This window comes from Cyanistes caeruleus, unplaced genomic scaffold (genome assembly GCF_971803275.1).
Source record: "Cyanistes caeruleus unplaced genomic scaffold, bCyaCae1.hap1.1 HAP1_SCAFFOLD_408, whole genome shotgun sequence".
NCBI classification, from domain to species: Eukaryota; Metazoa; Chordata; class Aves; order Passeriformes; family Paridae; genus Cyanistes; species Cyanistes caeruleus.
In genome coordinates, this window is record NW_028256151.1 from 1 (window position 1) to 23,885 (window position 23,885).

Consider the following 23,885-nt stretch of genomic DNA (forward strand, 5'->3'; position numbering starts at 1 on the left):
GATGGAAATACTGGGAGTGCTGGGAATTCACCGGCAGCAGCTCGGCTGGTTATAACCCCGCTTCTTTGGGGGTGATGGGTGGGGGTCCAGTCCCGGGGGTGCAGAAAGGAGGCGAGGGCAGGCGGGGGAGCCGAGCGGGGCCGAGCGGGGCTGAGCCGCTGTCGCCGCTGTCGCCGCTGTCGCCGCTGTCGCCTCTGTCGCCGCGGATGCTCCGGGGACCGCTCGGCGCCCGCCGCAGCTCCGGGCGCTGCCGCCAGGTGGCGGCCGAGGGACCGGGATCGGGATCGGGATCGGGATGGGGATGGGGATCGGGATCGGGATCGGGACCGGGACCGGGACCGGGATCGGGATGGGGATCGGGATCGGGATCGGGATCGGGATCGGGACCGGGACCGGGACCGGGATCGGGATGGGGATGGGGATGGGGATGGGGATCGGGATCGGGACCGGGACCGGGATCGGGATGGGGATCGGGATCGGGATCGGGATCGGGACCGGGACCGGGATCGGGATGGGGATCGGGATCGGGATCGGGATCGGGACAGGGATCGGGATCGGGATGGGGATCGGGATCGGGATCGGGACCGGGATCGGGATCGGGATCGGGATCGGGATCGGGATCGGGATGGGGATCGGGATGGGGATGGGGATCGGGATGGGGATGGGGATCGGGATGGGGATCGGGATTGGGATCGGGATGGGGATCGGGATGGGGATGGGGATGGGGATGGGGATGGGGATGGGGATCGGGATGGGGATCGGGATGGGGATCGGGACAGGGATCGGGACCGGGATCGGGATGGGGATGGGGATCGGGATCGGGATGGGGATGGGGATGGGGATGGGGATCGGGATCGGGATCGGGATCGGGATGGGGATCGGGATGGGGATGGGGATCGGGATGGGGATGGGGATCGGGATGGGGATCGGGATTGGGATCGGGATGGGGATCGGGATGGGGATGGGGATGGGGATCGGGATCGGGATGGGGATCGGGATGGGGATCGGGATGGGGATCGGGATGGGGATCGGGATGGGGATCGGGATGGGGATCGGGATGGGGATCGGGACAGGGATCGGGACCGGGATCGGGATCGGGACAGGGATCGGGATCGGGATCGGGATGGGGATCGGGATCGGGATCGGGATCGGGACAGGGATCGGGATCGGGATCGGGATTGGGATCGGGATCGGGATCGGGATCGGGACCGGGACCGGGATCAGGATGGGGATCGGGATCGGGATCGGGATGAGGACTGGTATTGGGATGGGGATTGGGATGGGGATGGCGATAGGAATAGGATTGATAAGGATTGGGATCAGGACCGAAATCAGGATGGGGATCAGGATCAGGATCGGGATCAGGATTGAGGTGGGGATCAAGATCAGGATCAGGACACGGATGGGGATTGGGATCAGATTGATAGGAATCAGGACTGGGATCAGGATCAGGATTGGTGTCGGGATCGGGATGGGGATTGGGATTGGTCCAGACTCTAAAGGGGGATGGCCACCAATGGGGAGAGTGGTTTGTTGGGTGGGGAGACAGTGCTAGGAAAAGGGGCAATGGTTTGAAGCTGAAAGAGGGGAGATTTGGATGAGGTGCTTGGGAGAAACTCCCCCATGAGCTGCGGCTGCCCCTGGATCCCTGGCAGTGTCCAAGGCCAGGCTGGAGCAGCCTGCTGTGTGGGAGGTGTCCCTGCCATGGCAGGGGTGCCACTGGATGAGCTTTGAGCTCCCTTCCATCCCAAACCATTCCACGGGCCCCTGACACACCTGGGTGGGAAATCCCTGTGCGTTTTTGACAGTCCAAGGTGACTTTGTGTTGCCTGTCCTGAAGAAAACATTGGGAGGTGTCGATATCAGGGCTCCAAACCCTCCTGGCTTCCCAGGGAGCCCCAGCCAGAACTGCCCATCCTCACTCTGCCTTTGTGTCCATCCCCAGCAGCTCCTCAGCCACCAGACCTCACAAAAACCTCTGAGTCCTGGAGGCAGCTCCTGCACTGTGATTTTTAAGCCCCATCCATGAAAACACCGACCCACAATTTTCAGCCCAGATGAAAACTTTCAGCTTCTTGTTTCAGCCTGCTCATGTCTCACACCTCCCCTGTCTGCCTGCAAGTGACTCTGTTGTCAGATGCTTCTTCCTTTTCCCTGCTTTGGGCCCCTCCTGCCCACCACAGACACCAACTCCTCCTGTTTGCAGGTTCCCAGCTCCAACCACCCAAGATTTAAGAGACAAAAAAAAAGCTTAGAAGCATTTTTTATTTTTTTTTTTCACCTACACAACATTTCCGATGCCCTGAAAGGTACCTGCTGTTTCCTGAAGTGAGCTCAGACCTCCTGCACAGCCCGTGAGAAACAAGGGATAAACAAGGGGATAATATCCTGTCCCACATCTGAAACCCAACTTCACAAAAAGTATGCACTAAATGACACATGATAACGGGGGAGGAGATGCCAGCTGCCCTAATGAATGGTGGTGAGCAAAGCTGGAAAAATAAATGATATAATAATCTCTTATTATACCCCCTTTGACATAAATTAATCTTGACCCGGAACAACGGTGCTGCTTTCCAAGGGAAAATAACCAGGGTGAAATTTTCACCATGAGTCAGGAGGCCAGCGCAGGGTGGTTTGTGTTTGCTCTTTGTTGTGTAGAATTTTGCTTCAGCTGGTAAATTTTGTGGAAAGGTCGGGGACGGGGTGAGCAACTTTCACACAGAAATTCCAATTCCTGCCTCTCAGCAGTGGCTGGGAAGGAGCTGCTGTTCCTCAGCTCCAGGAATTGGCTTTGGGAAGCCCCAAGGAGACCTGCAAGGCTCTGGAAGAGCAGGAGGGCCCTGTTGTTTCACCAAGGAACGGCCCAAAATATCCCCAGGTCCTTCCCTTTGGGCTGGTGGGAATTCTGCTCCAATTAATTGGGAATGACTGGAGGCTCAGGTTGGTTTCCTGCTGGGGGATGCACGTGTTGTTACTTTTGGGAGTCTTGGTTGATTTTTTATTGCTCAGGCCTACAATGGCAATGAAAAATAAACCCTGGGAAGTTCTCACTGAGAAAGAGCAGATGAGGGAGGAAGAGTCTCCCTCTCATTTATCCTATTTATCCTATTTATCCTATTTATCCTATTTATCCTATTTATCCTATTTTTCCACTGTCCAGTGTCCTGCAGGAGCCTTTCCTAGGTCCTTTCCTAGGGAGGAAGGATTAAGAACTGGCTCTAGGCAGTTTAGGCCTGCCTAAATATAAACCTGGAGAGGAGAAGATTCCAGGGAGAGCTGGAGAGGGACTGGGGACAAGGGATGGAGGGACAGGACACAGGGAATGGCTCCCAGTGCCAGAGGGCAGGGACAGATGAGAAATTAGCAAAAAATTCCCTGTGAAGGCGGTGAGATCCTGGCACAGCTTGCCCAGAGAAACTGGATATGGAAGCTTAAAACCTCTAGCTGAAGAGTAGAAAAGCCCAATGTGCTCTCACAAGGTGTGTGGCAGAGGAATGTTCTTTATTTCGATGTTTTTATTCATTTAAAAAATAAAAATAAAAATAACTGCATGCTTTGCTATTCATCATTATTATACATCGTGTTTGTACTGGGATAAATGAAATTAAAGTAGCAAAGAGAAAAAAGCCAGGCTGGTTGAGAGCAGTGGTTCTCCAGCACGGGCTGGGATCAGAGGTTGGAGATAAAAGTAGAAGAAAATATAAAGCAGCTTTTTATGAATTAACATGCCCAGGGGAGAAGTTTCTTCCTGGCCCTCCTCAGCTGAGCCAGGCACACCTTACCAGCCATACTCACATATTTGCATTTATTATTTGCATCTCTCTGTGCCAAAAGCCACAGGACAAATCCCCAAATCAGACTCCCGGTGCTTTCACTTCCAGCAAAGCCTTTCCAGAGGAAGAATTTCTGTCCGGAGGCTCCCAGGGAGGAGAGCTTGGGGAAGGGAAGGCAGCTGAGCTCCCCAGCTCCTCAGGGGAGCTGCTGTGGCAGCCAGCACCTGGAATTGGCACCTGGGGAAGGAATGTGGGGGTTTTGGTCACTTATCTCAGCCATATCTCACCTCTGGGTGCCGTCACTCTGGGATGAGGTGAACACGGAGGGTGAGAGCAGCAGCTGTGTCCATGTGGGACATTCCATGTGTGGAAACCACGGCATCCCAGAGCAGAAGGCTTGGGAAGCTCCAGGGTGGCCTTTCTTTCACTGTTTCCTCCTCCACCAGGCTCCCCAGAGCCACCACAGAGGTTAACCCTCATCTCTGTCACCCTCACCCTCGTTATGCATTTCCTAATTATTTTTCCCCCAGTGTAATCCCATTTTTTCCTGTCCCATCCTCTCCCAGCCCCAGATTTCCCTCTCTCCCAATGCAATTTCTGTGTTTGAGAGCTCTTTGCCTCCCAACCCTTTTTAGGGCCCTTTTTAGGCCATTTCCCTCCTTCCTCACCGACAGCTTTTCCACATCTCCCCATTCCCTTCCAATTTCTCCACATCTTTCCCAAAAAGTTGTGCCCAGCATTAAATAAAAGCACCCCAGCCAGGATCTGAGGGGAGTGGAAGGGTTAATTCCCATGTCTGGAAGGTGATATTCTATTTTATTCAATCCCAATGGTGTTTTTTCCAACACCACAGAAGTGCTGAGACTCTTCCACATTTTCCTACATTCCTTTCCATTTTTTTCTAGACTATTTCCCCCATGTCTGCCAGTGTTTAAATCCAGGATACAACAAGATGGTTTTTACTGCACTTATAAGTGGTTGCTGCTGATGAATCAGCATATAAAATGGGCTAATTAATGAGTTTTGGAATAACTAACACCCCCCAGGCTTCAGCTTTACCTAAAGGGATCATGTTTATCCAGAGACAAGTGCTAGCAAAAGAGAAATACATTAAAATAATCCAGCAATCCTACTACTACATGGAGTAAATTGCAGGGGGGGGAAAAAAAAGAAAAAAAGAAAAAAAAGCCTCTTAGCAGGCTATTTTTTTCTTCATTAAACGTGATGAGCTCATAAAAGCCCAATTAATTAGTCAGAATGATGTGAATGACTCGTCAGACCTAATTTTAGCAGCCTAAAGTTAGCCAGCATTTCCACAGCAGTCGTTTCATCTCCGTCAGCAATAAATGGAGAGGGATGAACATTTCCAGGATAAACTCATCCTGAAAAACCAGAGGAAGGTGGAGTGAACTCTCCTGTGGAGACTGAAGAGTTCCAGGAACCACAGAGAGCAGGCAAACACTGAATTTCGTTGCTGCTAAGGTCAGGTGAGCTCAACCCCAGCAACTCCGATATGATTATTTTACGTTTGCAGGGTAATTAAACACAACGCAAATGAACTGCAATCATCAGGGGCAAGAGCATGATGAGGCATTGCTCACTGGATAATTACAGAGACGTGCAGAGCACGGAACTTCCACGTCACAGACACCTTCAGAGCATCAATGTTTTCCTTTTTTTTCCCCCCAGTTTGAGTCGGAGTTGTTGGATTTCTTGTGAAGGATCATTTTAACACAGCCATCTGAGACAAGCACTTTTCATTCTGACAAAATCACCCTGTTTGCTCTCCAGATTGATCTTTGTCTTTGCAAGGAAGTGCAACACGCTGAAAAGAAAAGCGAAATGAAATGAAAGAGGATTTGATATCAAATACTGCACAGATCACTCCAGACATGATCTCCTCCTCAAGGCTCAATCTGATTCTGCTGATTTAAAACCAGAGGTCTTGTTTTGATTTTTTTTTTATTTTTTGACCCCCTGCATCCCTCCAGCTGCTGAGGGAGCAGCACCTCAGGGAATGGTTCATGATTAGGGATGAAAGCTCTCCAGGATCCCACTCTGGGTCCCACAGGACTGGGCAGGATGTGAGCAGGTGTCCAAAGCCACCCAGGAGCACTGGGGTCAGTCATTCCTTTGTCTTACAAAGAACCACCCCACGGATTCCCCAGAGGAGCTCTGGGATGAGGCTGGATCTGAGGAATCACTTGTTGGGATAATGGAGCTCCAGAACCTCCTGGAGGGGCTGGAATGGGCTTTCCAAACCAACGAAGCAGCTTGGAAACCCCTCCCCAGAGGGCACAGGGCATGGTTAGTGTGCCCTGCCGAGGTTGTTCTGCATCTCTGGGCACGGCCAGCCCTGGTCCCTGCAGGGGAAGGAAGTTCACCAGTGTTTGCTCCAGTGCAGGGGCTCTCTGGACATCCCAAGTGGAAGCTGCTCCCTCGTTCCCGCAGCGCAGAGCTGTCCCCGCAGCCCAGCAGGGTGTGACGGTGTGTGACAGTGTGGCCACGAGGTCTGGGACATAAATACTGCTGCACACGAGCCCGCTGTCTGTGTTCGAGGAGCCACGAGGGGAGGAATTGTTGGGAGGGGCTTTAACAGCAGGAAAAGTCAGATTTGGGACTCTATGGAGAGCCTGCTCAAGGTCACAGCAGCTTTCCTGTAGGAAACCTCTCCAGGAGGCTGGCTGGAAGCTGTCACTGGCTCTTCAGGATCCTCACAACTGGTGACGAGGGCAACAGCGCTGAAGGACTTTTGGTTGGACTTGATTTCCAGGGCTGGCTTCTCCGCTTGCTTCTCCCGCGTCTTCTCGGCGCGGTTCCACTCCTGCTCCTTGCGCTCCAGCTGCATGGCGCTGCAGTGAGGGGCGTACACCTCCGTGGTCTCCTCGAACTGCAGGCAGTCCACCTTGTAGTACTTCTTCTTGACGTGCAGGACATCGTTGAACCTGTGGCCCCACAGGATCTCTCTGGGCACGTAGGAGCTCCGCGACTGGTGGGAAGTCCCCGTGGAGTCACCCGTGTAGACGAAGGTCACCAAGATCTCAAAGTTGTCCTTGGCCAGGGCTTTGCGGTCCAGGCTGTACAAGGGGCTGTCGCTGTCGATCTCGTGGACAACGGTGACTGGTGTGACCAGTATGATCTGGTCGTTGAGCAGCTTCAGGTCCCGGTACTCCATGGTCATCCTCCCCTCCTTGTCCTCCCTGTAGCGCAGCAGCTGCGCGCGCACCGAGCCCTCCACCATGTGGTTGGGCCGGAAGTCCCCGATGCGCCACATCAGGCAGAATTTGCCATCCCTCAGCCCAACCACGGCATAGTAGCTGAAACGGATGGTCTGGGCCCTCTTGCGGGCCGTGGCCATCTTGGCCAAGGCCGCCCCGATGATGAAGGTGTCGATGATGCAGCTCAGCACCGACTGCAGGATCACCATGAGGATGGCGAGCGAGCACTCCTCGGTCACGCAGCGGTAGCCGTACCCGATGGTGGTCTGCGTTTCCAGGGAGAACAGGAAGGCTCCCGTGAAGCTGTGCACGTTTGCCACGCAGGGGGTGACCTCCTCGTCGCTGAACAGGTCCCCGTGCTGCACGGCAATCAGCCAGAACACCAGGCCGAAGAACAGCCACGAGAGCACGTAGGACAGCGAGAAAATCACAAACATGTGGCGCCACTTGATGTCCACCAGCGTGGTGAAGATGTCCACCACGTAGCTCTCCCACTCCCCAAAGATGTGCTTGAAGTAGACGTTGCAGCTGCCATCCTTGTGGAGAAACCTCTTCTGCAGCCTTTTCACCTCCTTTTCCGGGCTTTCCCGACAGGAGCCGCGGTAACTGACCTTGTTTCCCTGGATATTTACGGGCCTGTAGCAGCCACTTTGGTCATTCATCTTCCTCATCTCTGCCTCAGCTTACAGAAGGTGCCAGGGGTTGTTTTCTTTGTTCATTGGAAATCTATGAAATAAAGGAGAAAGTCTGTTTTTATTTGAATTTCCAGATCTGATCCCATTTGCTCCGTGACCATCATGGTTAATTTTTGGAAGGGGACAGGCTGTGACATCCATGACCAGGCCTGGAAATATGAGACAGCTACAAATTCAACCAGTTAGAAATGTCCTTGTCAGCCCTAAAATTTGATGAAAAAATAAATCAAAACCTTTTTTTGGAGTGGAGACCCTATTGTGAGTAACTCCTTTAATGATCCCATGAAGCAAGATTAAAAGCAGGATGAGCTCCCCTGAGCAGTCACAAATGGCAGAAAACACTTAAATTTGGCCAAATATTGGAGGTAATTAATTGTTTTTTGCAATTTTCTGCATTTTCTTCCATTAGAAAGAATAAAAAAAAATGGGGATATCCCTTATTTAGAGTTAAAACTTCAGTCACATGGGCAGGGAAATTCAGTGCTGGTGTGTTTTAACCAAAAAATGTATCAAACACATGAACAAAACATTATTTATCTTCTAGCATTGCCCAGAAAAACCTGCTCTTGTGAAGTGGACTGAGCTGGTGCTGCAGAGACATGTTTGTTCAATTTGGAGAAAATTATTTACATTTCAAATGAAAAAAAGAAACCACTCTGAGGTCCTGGAAAGCCTCTGAAATCCTTCCTTAAAGCAAACAAAAAAATATCCGGCTGCCAAAAATATTTAAATCTTGATTAATGAGTTTGAAACAAACACGGAGGGTGTTAATGGAAGTTGTGGGTGACACAAATTCAGGAAGTGATGTGGATTAGGAGATTCTTCTGTCAGAACAGAGAAGAACTGAGCAGTCCTGGGCCATATTTAGTGACCAAGAACAAGAATTATGTTAGAAATTGAGACCTTATCACCTGGAATCCAATAAAAAACATGTAATTTAGAAAAGGCAAATCCTTTTCCTGCAGGTCTCCAGCTCATTCCACAACATCCCAACCACTAACACACAAACCAGTCAGAAGTGATGGGGACACAGCAGAAAAATTCCAATTTTTTGCTAATTTCATGCTTCTAACTGATATTCCTGAAGGGGAAAAAGCCAAAAAACAACAGCTAATATTTTTGTGGGAAACCTGTCACTATTCTTCCAGAAACTGCAAGTTTTTGATGGAAAAATGACAAGCTCTTTTCCCATTTTTAAGCTGGTTTCAGAGTTCGGATGTAGGTTTTCAATGAAGCCAAGAAATCCATGGAAAATGAATTAAAGAAAATCGAATTTCAGAAAAAAAAACAGCTTTCCTGAGGGAATTCTTTTCCTCAGGTCTTCGCTCCTTTTGCCTGAGCAGAAATGACTGCACACACTTCCAGGCAGAGCAGAGTCAGGCCCATGGGGTGTAAAATATATAGGATGGACTGGATTAACAGCCCAAGAACTCTCTCCTCATCCAAGGAACCATGACAAGCATGCAGAGACATTCATCCAAAAACACTTAAAAGCCAAACATAGTTTCCATTTCTTTTTTTTTTTTCTCTTTTTTTTTTTCCTTTTTTTTTTTTTTCCAGTCCAGAAATGAATGTGACATATGGTGTCGTAGCCTCAGAATGTGGCCTTCATTAAAAAACACAACATTAATGTTTCCAAAAATACTTCTTGGAATAGGGTCTTTGGAAACATTCATATGACTTGCTTTACTCAGAGTTTTAAACAAACAGTGCAGCCTGCTCTATTGAAGATGCTTGACCCAACATTTTCAAAGTCGTGTTTGACAACAAACAAAAACTGGAAACGGTTGAGGGTTGGGGTTTTTTTGGTGTTTTCGTTAAGCACCTCATAATGTGAGGTGTGAAAATGGAGTAATCAGAAGCCAATATGATCTTAAATAAAAACATTTGTAGGGCTTTGTGTTGAGGGGCAGCTCTCTGACAGGGACCAGGGAATGCTGGAGCTGTGTCAGGGGATGGGGATGGATTTTAGGGAGAGGTTCTTCCCCCAGAGGTGCTGGCACTGCCCAGGCTCCCCAGGGAATGGTGACATTCCCGAGGCTGCTGGAGCTCCAGGAGGGTTTGGACAGCGCTCCAGGGATGCCCAGGGTGGGATTTTGGGGTGTCAGGGCCAGAAGATGGACTCGATGATCCTTCATCCCTCCCAACTCAATATTCAAAGCATCAAAAAATGTTGCTCACTATTTTGGGTGCGTTCAAACATAATCCAAACCTGCACTTTTCAAGGCCTCCCTTTCAAGTCTCTCAAGTGCAATAATAATCATAATAATTAATAATCATGCATCATGTTTAATAACTCTCTGACATTGATGTTGCTCAGCACATTCAGGTGCAAAAACCCACCCTTGAGAGTTCCTGGATGGTGTAAATCAGGATTAGGATCTGTCCCTCATTCCTGGGACACCATGGAACAGACATGTGATTTCCCTGTTCCAGACAAGAGTTTGGGAACCCAGATGTTCCTCCCTCCCTCTGCTGAGGCACTCTGACTTCTGCAGAATGCTCAAAGAATCCCATTATTACCAAATTATTACCAAAGACCACAGAGTCCCAAACCAGTGACCTTCAACCCTAGAGACATTTCAAAAATCTGATTTTCCAAACTGGAAATATTTGACACATCCCTAAGAAAGCCCCACGATCCCATGAGAGGTCCTGTTACCTGCTAAAGATTAACAAAGGGGGTGGGGGAGGATTTAAAAACATTCTCTACTCACTAAAGCTCAGGGATCTGTTGTTGCAAATGACTCTCAGATGTTGCCAGGAAGCGTTTTCACCTTCCTCTAACACTGATATATAAACCCTCCCCCTTTTCTGTCTTGCTTTTACTTTCTGTGGGCTTTTTCCTGGATTTCTGGGCATGTTTGTGCACATCATGAGCCTCCCCTTGCATTGCAGCACAGCTGAAGTTTGCAGTATTTCTGCTCTCTGTTCTTATAAATGCATTTCCCCCTTCAAATGAAAGTTTGTCAGAGATAAAAATAAAGCAGCAAAGCCAGGCAGGGTGGTTGGAAGGCAGAAACAGAAATTTCGAAAGGTTTCTTTAGGGTAAATGGCAGAGAGATGTTCTAAAGAATATCTGAGTTCAGAAACCAGAATAATTCTTAATTATCTAAGCCAGGATTTTGCTGTGTTGGATCTTGAAATGCTCAGGGTAGATACAGAACTGCTCCAGAGATCTGTGTTCAGGGGTCTCTACACTGAGCCCCCAAACTGATATACTTTAAAAATTCCACCCCAATCAGACATGGGAGGAAATTCCCGAATTCCAAAGGTCACAAAGGAGTGCAGTGGCAGAGCCAGGAACAAACCCAGCACCTGTTTTTACCTGGTGAGGAGTTGCCACAAAGCAAAGAGCAGCAGGAGCAGATTTTTCTTATCATATTTATATTTTCATGTAGCTCCTCTCGAGCAGAGCAGCTGTGCCAGAAGAACTCGAGCTCCTGTCAGCTGGCTCAGAACAGTCAGTGCAAAGCCTCCAGCATCCCTGGATGTAATTGTCAATTTAATCCCGATATTTGCAGTTTAGGGCTCAGTGTTTTGTGAGGATAATCCCTCTTGCACCGTAACCTAATACCTAACAAATTGCTGCTACACCCCTTTTATGACTGCCTTTGCCCATTGTGTAAACAATAGGGGTGAATTTTTGTTCGGTGACAACTTCACTCAACAGCCTGTTTGTAAAACATTAAGCAAAACAATGTGAAGATCTGGGCTCCAGGATAATTCTGTTCCGAGATCAGATCAAAAAGAAAACAACCCCAAAGTTCCAGACTGAATTGGGTGCTCGCTCTCACCCCCACACACAGAAGTGATGTTTCTCTCTCTCCAGCCTTGCTTTAGCAATCACCTCAGTTTCCTGCTTCATTTTGGAAATGATCTGAAAGGTTTCCAGTTTTAGTCATTGTTGTGTAACCCTGGAAGGGTTTCAGCTCAGAGACCAGAAATGTGACAAGTCAGAACCTTCGGAGCTGCTTTGGGATTGGCTCCAACACTTGTTCCTTTAAAAAAAATCCACCACCCACAAAACCTAAATAAATCTATTGTAGGACAGCATTAAGGCTTTTCCTTCCTTCCTTCTTTCCTTCCTTCCTCTCACTCTTTTTGTTGCAAAGGGACTTCTCCTGCTACTCACAGCCAATCTTTCTGCTTCTGATCTGTCCTTCCACCATCCCAGCCTGCTCCAAGTCCTTGGACACTTCCAGGAATCCAGGGGCAGCCAGGAATTCCTTCCCCATATCCCATCCAACCCTGCCCTCTGCCAGCTCAAGATTTAATGTTTGTCAGCTCAGATCCCCACAGGTCAGCTCTGCAAGGGGAAAGGGAATCCCAGATCCCCTGAGTGGATCTGCTGGGGGAGCAGGGCTGTGGGGAGGGGTCCCCATTTCAGAGCATGGCCAGGAGCACTCCGGTTGTGCTGCCTTCACATCCCCACGGAAGCTTTGACCCTACACACACAGTGACAGCTTTGATGCCACCAGAGTGAAGCTTTTAAAAGGCTCAAATTTCCCTGGAAAGCAAAGGTTTTGTTCTTCCCATCCCTTCAGCTGAGCCAAGCGAGTGCTGGAGGTCACCGAGGGCTCGACCAGCATAGCTCTGCAGGCATCACCTGGCAGCTGACACCTGTCCCCTCCAGCCTCCTTTGCACAGAGCCCTTCCAGCAGCAGAAGAAAATATTGCAAGTAAAAGAATCAAAAATCAAAAAGAATAAAATTATTAAAAATACAATATATATATATTAATATCTATATAAAATAAAATAAATAAAACACTGGATGATCTTTAAGGTCCCTTCCAACCCAAACCATTCTGATTCTAACACACCAAACCCAGAGCAAGATCTTACTTATTTCTTAGACTCCTTATTCAATGCCTCCATATGGACAGAGACCTAAAGTATCAATATCAAAGTGTTTGTTGAGCATTTTAAGGACCAGATGAAGACTCCAAAGAGCAGCAGAGCTTTGCAGAGATTTTTGAGTCACGCGATGGTGCCGTGATCCCCACTGGAACAACTCACAGCAACAGATATATTGACATTTAATTCATCTAAGTGAAACCAGATCTGCTTGCAACAAAACCAATAAAAAAATAAAAATAAAGATGAAGGAGTTTGGCCCCTTGAAGCTGGAGAAGACGGACTGGGAGCTGCTCCTTGGTGCCCATTTGGGAGCCACAGGACAGGTTCAAAAGGGAGCAGCTCCCTGCTTCCCACTCCGAGCAATTCCCAAAATCCTGGGAAAGCTGTGAATGTCTCTTTTCATTTATTTCCACTGTGTGCCCTGCATGGCTTCAGCCAGGAGCCAGCAGTGGAAACACTGAAAAACCAGGAGAGATGGAAAGTGCTGGCAACTCCAGGCTCTTGACGGGGCCTCGCTGCCATTCTTTGTCCCAGATGCTTTGGCAGGGGGGAAACCTAAACCTGCTCCCTCTGGAGAGTCTCTTCCCAACCCTCAGCTCCTGCACAGAGGGAACTGGGGCCAGCAGGGCTGGGCACAGCAATCCCAGCTCAGCCTCCCCTCATGGGCTGCCCCAGAACTGGGACTGAACTGGGACGGCCCAGCAGGGAAATGGAGTGACCAGGACACCAGAGGTGACATCCCACACTGGAATGGGGCAGCTGCACCCCCCAGGGCCACTGCCATCCCCTCCTCCTGCAAATTCCTTGTCCTGGCTCTCTTCCCATCAGCTGGTACAGGAAGCCATGGAACAAAAATTTACATTTTGATATTCAGCTGACAGGAGCGAGGAGTCTCCATTTCTGCTCCTGCAGTTTCAATTCTTAAAGCTGCTACAGCTGGGACTCATCCTAGAGCTGAAAATCATGGAATGGTTTGGGTTGGAAAGGACCTTAAAGATCATCTTCTTCCAGCCCCCTGCCACGGGCAGGGACATCTCCCACTGGACCAGGATGCTCCAACCCCCATCCAGCCCAGCCCTGGGCACTTCCAGGGATGGAGCAGCCACACAGGGATGGAACAGCTGGAAAAGCAATTTTATATCCAGGCTTCTCCCTTTGGAAATCAGTAACCAAGCTATTCCCTAATCCAGCAGGCCCCTGGGCTTTTATGAAAATGAGCTGTGAGGCAATCAAATCACCAGTGCCAGCACTAATTAGCATTTTGTCCTCCCCTGGGTGTCTGTCCTGGTGCCCACGGAAGCTTCATTCCCACCCTTCTGCAGATTCCACCCCACACTGCCCCTCTTGGAGCTCCCTCAGCCTTCAGAGCCCCAGCAAAATCCCTCGAGGAACTTTTCCCCCTCGCTGGCCAGGAGCAGGAGAACAGTTTGTAGCAGCTCTGAATAGCCGTGATGTAATTAATGAATTAATGTAATCAGCAGGTTGAGTGGCAGGTCAGGAACAATGACAGAACGAGATCAGAGAGTGCTGAGCAGGAATTTAGCGGAGCCAACACCCTCAGCCCCGTTATTTGCTGTTCTGTCCCTTCCCAAAACACAGCAGGTTATTAATAATCTGGGAATCTGGAGCTGGTATTCCAGAAGGAATGGCCAGAATATTCCTCCAGGCTCAGGGACAGCTTCCTTAACGTCAGCCCGAGCAGCTCCGCTTCCTGAGCTCCTCTCCTTCCTGTTTGCTGCTTGTTTGGGGCCAGGAAAGGCCCCACAGCCCGAGCCACTGCACTTCCAGCTGGGGCTGTTATCCAGGGATATCCCAACATTCCTGGGCAGTTTATCCTGGGATGTTACAATATTCCTGTGCTTTTATCCAGGCATATTCCAATATTCCTGTGCTTTTATCCAGGCATATTCCAATATTCCTGTGCTTTTATCCAGGGATATTCCAATATTCCTGTGTGTTTTATCCAGGAATATTCCAATATTCCTGTGCCCCTTATCCAGGAATATTCCAATATTCCTGTGCTTTTATCCAGGAATGTTCCAGTATTCCTGTGTGGTTTATTGAGGGATGTTCCAATAGTGGTGTGCCCCTTTTTCAGGAATATTCCAACATTCTGTGCTCCTTTCCAGGAATATTCCAATATTCCTGTGCCCTTTATTCAGGAATATTCCAACATTCTGTGCTCTTTATCCAGGAATATTCCAATATTCCTGTGCTCCTTACCCAGGCATATTCCAACATTCCTGTGCCACTTATCCAGAATATTTTAAAATTCCTGTGTCCCTTATCAAGGAATATTCCAACATTCCTGTGCTCCTTATCCAGGAATACTTCAGTATTCCTGTGCAGTTTATCCAGACATATTCCAACATTCCAGAGCCACTTATCCAGAATATTCCAACATTCCTGTGCTACTTATCCAGAATATTCCAATATTCCTGTGTGTCTTATCCAGGAATATGCCAATATTCCTGTGCTCCTTATCCAGGTCTGCAGATGTGAGAAATGCACATATCCAGAAGTTGCCTTTAACACAAAAATGAAATGTTTGGATGGTTTTGAGGGGGATCTTTGCCCCCTGTGACTCGCACAGAGGCCGATTTGTGCCCCTCCAGGCCGGGGACTGGAGCTCTGTGCCTGCCCCTTGTGTGGAGCCGAGGGAAAAGGAGGGAAGGAGCTCCTGGATGGGAATTCAGCCCGTTCCAAGCTGCTCAGCCAGCCGTGTTTTTCCTGTTTCACTTCTCCAGGCAAACAGTGTGAAGGAGCGAGCAGATCTTATCAGAGCCCGTGTTAACAAAAATACATCAAATAAAAACCTGCTACATTGCAAATGTCAACACTCCACACACACACAAAAAATGATATCTAAACTGCAGTAGGATTGATTTTATTGCCAAAGCAATTCCCAAAGATTGTTTTGAGAGACAACTTTGCTGTTTGGCCTCACAGGTGCTGTGAGGCTGTGAAATAAATGCGTCTCTCATTTATTCCACATTACCTTCACAGGGGTGCTGTCACCAGAGACAGGAGCGTGGCAAAAGGAATTTCACCCTCTGGTTTGAAATTTACTGCCATTGTCCCCTGATTCACTCCAGGTTAGCTGGGAGTGGGATAAATTATCGGCCATCAAAATTAAATTAAATTCAGGAGTGATGAACACAGGCTCAGCGGGAGATTTATCCTATTTTGTACCCTCTTTGTTTTCCTGGGTGGTTTTTACTCCTGTTCCCACTGAATAAAATGGAATTACAGCATCACTTGCTCCTGCTCAGAGCCAGAGGCCTTCCAAATTCACAGAAATCCGAAGGTGATTAATGAAACCCCAAATCACTGCCAAGGCCTGCCCCAAATCACGAGCTCAGGCTCATTCCTCCTCTGGAACATTCCGTATGGTGTAAGCTCTGTCACCTCGGGATGAGAGGATCTTCAGGAAGTGAAGGCTTTGAAGAACATAAAGTGGTGTTTCCCACAGGAAAAAAAAACCCAACAAACCAAAAAACATCACTTGGTGTTTTGGGAGCAACCGCAAGGCTGATCATGGGAGGGAAAGAAAGTGCGGATTAAAGAGAATGAAAAAGTGACCTCAGAGGTGCTGGAGCAATGCCAGGAGTGCTGGAACAAAGGGAAAGCCATGTGAGAGCAACACTGGCCTGAAATATCCCTGAGGATGAGCCTCCAGCCCATCCCAACCTGAGAGCAATAATGGCCCCAAACATCCCTGAGGATGAGCTGATGCCTTTTGGGCTACCTAAACCCAGAGGCCAGGCAAAGTTAAGGGAATAAAAAGCAGTTCTGTTTATTGAAGGGCCTTCAGGGACATTTCGGGCAGATGAAGCCCACCCAAAATGGATGAGGGCTCACGGCTTTCACACTTTTATAAGCTGGGTCCATTTCCATCCTGGGGGTTCATCTTCCAATTCCAGCTCCAGGGAATGAAGTCATTTCCCCCAAGTTTGCTGCCCCCAACTCCCTTTTGTTTGCATCTCTCGGGGCCTGAGTGAGGTGTCCTTGATTGCCAGGCCTGGAGAGGAATTGCTGTGTCTGAGCCCAATGGGGAAGCAGCAGCTGGCACTGTGTGTGGAGTTTGGAGTTATCCACTGAAGAGCTGCAGGATCACAAATAGATGGGAAACACAAAAGATGAAACATCAGAGCCTCCAGCCCATCCCAGTGCTGCAGGATGGAGCCGTGTCCCTGCTGGACTCTGCTCCTGGTGTCTGCAGGAGCTGCCAGGGGCTCCAGCCACGCCGTGACGTGTGCTGATAATTATGATCTTATGCCATCGATTTGCTCTCAGGGTGTTTTTCCAATCAGGCTCGGAGATCTCTTTGTTCTGCCGTGTAAAACCCGGCTTTGAGGTCACTCCTCGCCTTCCACACCCTTGGCTGTTTATGGACACAAAGCTCCGAGCCCATTTCCCACTGAGGAAGACAAGAAACAGGTTGTGTCATTGTCTGGCTCAATTGTTCTCCAGGACTAATTCCAAGGAGAGGAACAGCTCACCAGCTTGGGGCTTTATTGTTGTAAAAGCCTCCTATCAACAATGAGAGGATGTGCAGGGTACCAGCTGTGAGACTGAGGGGAAAAAATCTGCTTTTCATATTGAAAATGAATGGGAACCACCTCCATTGATTGGAAAGGAAAACTGGTACAAGGTTCAAGGGCCACCTCCTTCAAATGAGTGCTAAAGGCCGTTTCTGATGCCACCAAAACATCAGCTCTGGGTTTCTGTGTGTGGCAGAGGCCTGTAGGGACATCCCAAGGGATGCCAGCCTTTCTGTGCTTTAGGTTCAGGGAGGTGGGGACAGATTTTGCCAGCCTAACCTGCATCTCCTTAAAGCTGCAGGCAGCACATCCTCCTGTCCCGGTCCTGGGCATCGTATCCATTTAGACAGAACTCTGGGATCTCCCAGAATAAAAGGATCCTTATTGCAGGAGTTGGAAAAGCATCAGGAGGGATGAAATATTTCCCCTCCACACCAAACAGGGAACCTTTTCTTCCAGCATTGCTTTAGGACTTGTCTGTCAGCAAATGCAATCAGCTTTAAGAGCCTGAATTACCACGCTGGAAATGACTGGGAATTGTTTTGGTGATATAAAACCCGGGAAGCGAGCAAGTTCTCCGGCAGATTTGGGCCAGCTCGCTCAGCAGCCGGCAGGAAGGAGCCTTTGGTTCTCAGAATCCTTCCTGGTGTCCAGGACAGCCACTCATCAGGGCTCTGTGCAGGGAGCTTGGCTTTCACTGCCTTGGAAGATATTCCTCCCACCCCGCTGGGACACAGGGGCTCCGGCTGATCCAGAAAACAAAATGGTTAATGGCGTTTTCCCGAGTTTTTCCAGCCAGCAGGTTTGAGGTCTGTGACAAGCCGAAGAATTTGCAGGAATGGTGTCAATCTGATGTCACAGAGGCAATAAATCCTATTGTGCTGGATTACATTCTGCCCATTAAAACTGCTCTGACCCATTGTCATCCAAGTGGAACCACATTCCACTGGCTGCTCCAAAGGTTCTGATTTCACTCCCGATTGTTGCCAGGGCAACTGCACCTCCATCCAAAACTGCCTCACCAACCACTGAACTCCTGAACAGACTGCAGATAAAGCAAAGCACTAATTACTTATTCCCACTGAAAAAGTCCAAATCAAACCTTTCTGAGGCCTGAATAGCAGAAACTCGAAGGAGTTGCTGGAGGGTTACTTGGGGTTTTTTTTGCATGAGGCACCAATTGCCTCATTTATTTTTTTGTGGAATAACTGGTTGTGGTGACAAAATACCATGAAAATATTAATATTCTAAAGTCTATCCAGAGCAAGAGTGCACTGGAAATCTCACCACAGGCCGCTCCTGGAAAGTGTCCTCACTCAGTTGTGGAAAACTGAAAGGATTTTCATGAATAGTCAAACTGCTGCTGAAGGCTCGTGAGTGGAAATAGAAATATCTGAATTTCCCCGTTGAGATTTCTGGTGGAAAGTGGCCTGTGTTTTACGGCCTCTGCTTTTATGAAGTGAATATCATCTCCGTGGCTCAGATTTGTCCTAATCTATCTCTGAGTGGGACAAAGCCAGGTAGGAAATTGCTCTTTCTCCCAGGGCTGCTAGGAATCAGCATTTCCTGGAGAGCAGAAGGGGCCACTTGGCCATCCAAAACTGAGTCCAAAGTCAGGAGTGAGCAGGGCCAGGTGATGCAGGTTCTAAACAATTCTAAACCACTCCTAAACACTGCCCTGATGTTGAAATGCACAAAATTTGGTTCCAATTTGAAACCAGATTGGGAGAGAATATTTTAAAAGGAGCTGGAGGTGTTTTGTGAAGTTGTCTCAGGAATGGAGATGCCTTTATTAAACATGGAAATTTTCCAGTGGTTTTCCATTAAAATTTTACTCTTTTATCCTTTCACACTCCTCTGTGAGCCCATCGTGGTTTTCCCTTGAAGAAAAATTGTCTGAATAAAATGTTTGTTCACCAAATTTACCTTTTTTTTTTTCCTGTTTTTTCAGTTTGTTTGCCAGACCGTTGATTTTTATCAAATGTCAGTCTTTAGATCTTCTCTGGGAAATGTTGAGCCACTGTCCTGTACCATGACAGCAAGGAGAACCCCAAAATTCAATGTTTCCTCTGCTGTATCTTTCCAGAGGAAATGAAGGGCTGGAACCCTCTCCACCCCAGCACGTCAGCACAAAAAGCAGCTGAGGAGCTGGAGATTGTCCTCCCCTGAGTGCACCCTCAGAACATGAATTTATCTGCTTAGAAAAGAGGAACCAAGGATGGAATCATGGCTGGAAAGCGCAAGAAATGAGCAGTTCCTCGTGAGATGCAGCACAGCCATTTCTCCAGTTCCAGCTCTGCCTCCTGCCAGACAGGACAGACAAATCCTCTTTTTACAGCTGAAGATGGAAAGATGAAGAATGAAATCAAGCCCTTAGCCCGGTTTAAAAGCAGGCAGAAATGTGGGGTGGAATTTGCTTGTGTTTATCACGTGGAGGGTTAATTGCACAATCAATTCCTGCAAAGGGCGCTCCCTTCCCAAACCTCTCACCAAAACCTCGGGGTGGGAATATTGGGCAAGAAAGGCGACAAACGACAGAAAAAGGGGCAGAGCATCAGGCAATCTCCGGAATTTCAGCCACACCAGGGAACACTGAGGTGAGGGAGAAGCATCCTGGTGAAAGGCTTACCTTAAAAAAATTGAACCCCCCCCTAAAACATATCCCATAAACCCAAATGAAACCCATCTGAGAGGAAACACCGTAAGATAAAAAGATATCTTGCTATTCATTCAAGCCTCTGGTTTACAAGGTCTATAAAATGATATATGCAATCTACCATATATGTGCATTCCAGCGTATTCCACCTTAACAAATTGTTAAAAATTAAGAAAATAAAAGTGATTTATACCTTAAATTATTATGGCACCACATTTTATATTTATGCCATGTATTTTTATGGCATCATAAAAGTCCTTATCAGATACTGAAACAAAAGCCCTTTATCCCTTAACCATATCGAGCTCTTCATTTTAAAAGCGAGGTGAGGAAAAAGTGAGGCGAAAGGCAGAAACTTTCTGAGTGTGTTTTCCTCCTGACCTTTCCACTGCTCAGAACCTCTGCTGGCAGAGGGGCAGCTCAGATTTCGACCTTTTTTTTGTCTGGGAACGCGTTTTTTGCTAAAGTTTTAGTTCTTTGGGAGAAGCTCCCCAAAACCAATGAGCGCTCCATCAGTCCCTGCTCCTTCTGCCTCCTTCTGCAGTGACAGGCTCAGGAATCCCGGGGAGCTCCTGGATGCTAAATTCCGACACTTCCAGCACAGAGCTGCTGCCACACTAATGAAGCCCATCTAAAATACGGATTTTGCCCGGGTAGAAGCTGAATTTAGCGAGTTTGCAGCCGGTTAACTGAGATTGATCAGCCGGCATTTGCTGAGCGCTGCCAAGCCATCCAATAAAGCCTGGGTTTGTCAGGAATGGATGGGCTGTCCCAGCTCGGCTGATTTAGCAGCCCCCATCTCGTTATCTCACTGCATTCACACCTTTTCCAGAGCAGGAATCAGGAGAATGCTCCAGAATGTCTGCTCTGGTTTCACAAAAGCCCAGGAGCATCGTGGAGTGTGGAGTGGGGGAGAAGAGAAAAGAGAAAAGAGAGAAGAGAAAAGAGAAAAGAGAAAAGAGAAAAGAGGAAAGAGAAAAGAGAAAAGAGAAAAGAGAAAAGAGAGAAGAGAAAAGAGAAAAGAGAAAAGAGAAAAGAGGAAAGAGAAAAGAGAAAAGAGAAAAGAGAAAAGAGAAAAGAGAAAAGAGAAAAGAGAAAAGAGAAAAGAGAAAAGAGAAAAGAGAAAAGAGAAAAGAGAAAAGAGAAAAGAGAAAAGAGAAAAGAGAAAAGAGAAAAGAGAAAAGAGAAAAGAGAAAAGAGAAAAGAGAAAAGAGAAAAAGAGAAAAGAGAAAAGAGAAAAGAGAAAAGAGAAAAGAGAAAAGAGGAAAGAGGAAAGAGGAAAGAGGAAAGAGGAAAGAGGAAAGAGGAAAGAGGAAAGAGGAAAGAGAAAAGAGAAAAGAGAAAAAAGAGAAGAGAAAAGAGAAAATAGAAAAGAGAAAAGAGAAAAGAGGAAAGAGGAAAGAGAAAAGAGAAAAGAGAAAAGAGAAAAAAGAGAAGATGCAGAAGTGCTGTGAGATTCATTAGTGAAGTCTTTGAAGATCAGGAAATCCAATTTTCCTCCCGTCCTTCTTTCAGTGACTAATTTCTCTTACTGTAACAAGGAGTAAAAAAGTTTATCTCCACCAAAATTTAAATATTCACTTCCTCTTCTCCACCCACTACATTAACTCGGAAAAGCACTTCCCTCTCCATGCCAGCTTGTGAGCAAGAAATCTTACAACAATACTACAGAGAACACTCTAAAATAAGGTTTTTCTATTTATTAAATGTTTATAATCACACTCTGCATCACCATCCCCTCAGGGAATGAGTCAGGGCTCCCAGGAGAGGAGAGGATCCCAGGGGAAAGGGAAAATGATGGAACACCAGGACTTTGCAGAGGTTTTTTATCTGGACAGATAAAATCTGGATCCCCTCTGGATTTCCAGGCTTGTGGTGGCCACTGCCTGGAAAAGAGCTTTGATCCACAGCACAGGCAGGAGGATTTGAGGAAGTTCAACAGAAGGAAGATGCAGAAGCCAGGAGTGTGTAACCAAAGCCCTGGCAAAGGCATTCCAGGGCTCTGAGAGGCAGCAGCACTGTCTGTCCCTGGCTCCTTGTGGCTCTGTGTGCCAGGTGAGCTGCTGGGGACAGCTCCACAGGAGTGAACATCCCAGGGACACAGCGAGGAGAGCAAACCCTGCCCACCCAGGATCCAGGGAGGCAAATCCTCCCTCCTTGGGGAGGTGGGACCTCCCCAGGCCCTCAGAAAGGCATCACAGAGTTTGACAGCTTAAAATGTTTGCTCGGGGATATAGAAATAGAGGGATTTCTAAGGGGGATGAGCAGGATTCTTGCTTTCTCACCTTTTTTTTGGTGGGTTTTCATGGCATAGGAGAGGGCAACATCTCTCGGCAGGCTCCTTGCCCAGCCCCATCAGTGCCCGGCTGACACAGGCGCTCACACGGACACTCAGACCCAGCAAGCTGTGTCTATTCCTGCTCCCAGCTGTCCCAGCAAACCCCGAGAGGCTCCCCAGGCAGGGTGATCGCTGTGACTCATTGCAGCCAGCCTTTCTCACACTCTGCGAGCCGCAATCTGCTCGGGGGGAGCTGGGAGCGCCTGTGCTGCTCTGCCCTGCTGCCTCTGGAACCCTCCGGAGATGCTGAGCCCCTCCAGGAGGGACAGAAAGGACAGAAGGGAAGGGAGGAGATGCCAAATGGGGCTCTGGGTGGTCCCACAGCCCATCCCCAGCAGGGCCAGGTGCTGCAGGAGAAGGTGACAGAGCAGCTCTGGAAGGATTTCCCTCCTCTCTGACAAGTTCTCACCCTGATCTGCGGTAATTAGAGCCCGGCTCAGCCCTGCAATTACACAGCTTAGCACCCTCCCTAAGCACGGGATCCAACAAGCTCTGCCTCTCTTTAATATTCAAATTAAGGCGAATTCCAGCCGCACAAACCGTGTTTCCAAACAACAGCGAGCGAGCTCCAGGTTCCACTCCAAACACCCCTCCAGCTGAACAGGAGCAGTTCATCCCCACCCGGGCTGCCCACTTGGTTTAAAGCTCTCTAAGGCAACAGAATTTCTGTTTTCGTGTACAAACACAGAGGAAAAAGCAATTAGGGAAGTTGGAAATGGGCTTTACCTTAATGTCCCGCTGAGGTTTGAAAGAATCTCTGCTTCACTCCCTCTTTTCTTTTGCTCTGTCTCTCTCCCTCTCTTCTTGCATGGCTGGACTGACAGGTTGGCAGAGCTGAGAACGACAGGTTGGGTTTGTTTTTTTAGACACAACTCCTCCCCCTCTCAAAGAGAAGGGAAAAAAAAAAAGAGAAAAAAAAAAGAAAGAAAAAAGCAAGCCTGTTTGGGAAAAGTTCACAGAAAATCCAGTCCTTTCAGCACATTGGAACTGGTGAGAAAAATGCTACTTTGGGGAGCCCAGCAGTTTCCTGATTGTTTTTCTCAAAAAGGCTCAAGGTCCGCTTTGCAATAAGTGTGAAGCAACCAAAGGATTTACACCAGGACCCCAAACCTTCCCCATTTCCCTGATAAACTGCTCCAGAGGTAATTCCAGCCCCTTCAGAGCAGCCTTGGCTGTTGAAAAAGTGGCTTTTAGCAGGCAGCACAGACACCTTTGGGCCTTGGATTTTATCCTTGCATCCCATCACCAGTCTGTGCAATAAATGTCACCAAGAGATGGCTGAATTCCTCATTTTTCCCCTCAGAAACCCGTGCTGCTGCTAACCTGCCCTCACAGCGGGTTATTTTAAATTCCTGCTTTACTGCATGCTCTGAATTGGTTGCACAGGGACCAGCTCAGCTCTGTCCCTGTCACCTGAGGGGATCCCAGAGAGCCAAGGGAGGTTTTTAACAGGTCACAGTGACCACAAAAATGAGGTCAGTGTAAAAAGCTTCCACTTCCAGGGGCCTTTCCAGGTGTTCTGGCTCAGGTGGACAAAACCCATCCCTGGGAATGTTCTACCGTTTTTAGAACCAAGATGCAAACACTGATTTTACCCCGGGTTTATCAATAAATTCTGAACTTGGGATGTGTCAAATGAATTCAGTGCTGCTGGTGCCTGTGTTCTCCTGGCCATGCAGCTTTGCTCCTGGCAGCCCTTGGCATGAGTTTTTGCTAATAAATGCCAGGAAAGAGCAGCCAAGAGGCTGGGGGCTGTGATGAAACAACTTCCACCCTCCCACTGCCCTGCAGCCTCCA

The 23,885-nt window shown here is 48.3% G+C and overlaps 1 protein-coding gene and 1 long non-coding RNA gene across 2 annotated transcripts; one reads left to right on the forward strand and one right to left on the reverse strand.

The window, feature by feature from the left end:
- The first annotated feature begins 125 nt into the window (after window positions 1-125).
- Window positions 126-2,526, forward strand: LOC147645383 (uncharacterized). The gene is made up of 2 exons (XR_015282384.1): window positions 126-257; window positions 1,949-2,526. It is a non-coding gene; the product is annotated as an uncharacterized LOC147645383 (long non-coding RNA).
- Window positions 2,527-3,483: 957 nt separating this feature from the next.
- LOC147645384 (inward rectifier potassium channel 16-like) lies at window positions 3,484-22,946 on the reverse strand. Its single transcript, XM_086874674.1, has 2 exons — window positions 22,815-22,946; window positions 3,484-7,720 (listed from the first exon to the last, which is right to left on the reverse strand). The coding sequence occupies exon 2, from the start codon at window positions 7,663-7,665 to the stop codon at window positions 6,385-6,387; it is 1,281 nt and encodes a 426-aa protein (XP_086730800.1). The 5' UTR covers window positions 7,666-7,720; window positions 22,815-22,946; the 3' UTR covers window positions 3,484-6,384.
- Between the last annotated feature and the right edge of the window lie 939 nt (window positions 22,947-23,885).

Coding starts and splice junctions, on each gene's coding strand:
- LOC147645384 (XM_086874674.1), bottom strand. CDS start 7,665: ATGAGGAAGATGAATGACCAAAGTGGCTGCTACAGGCCCGTAAATATC.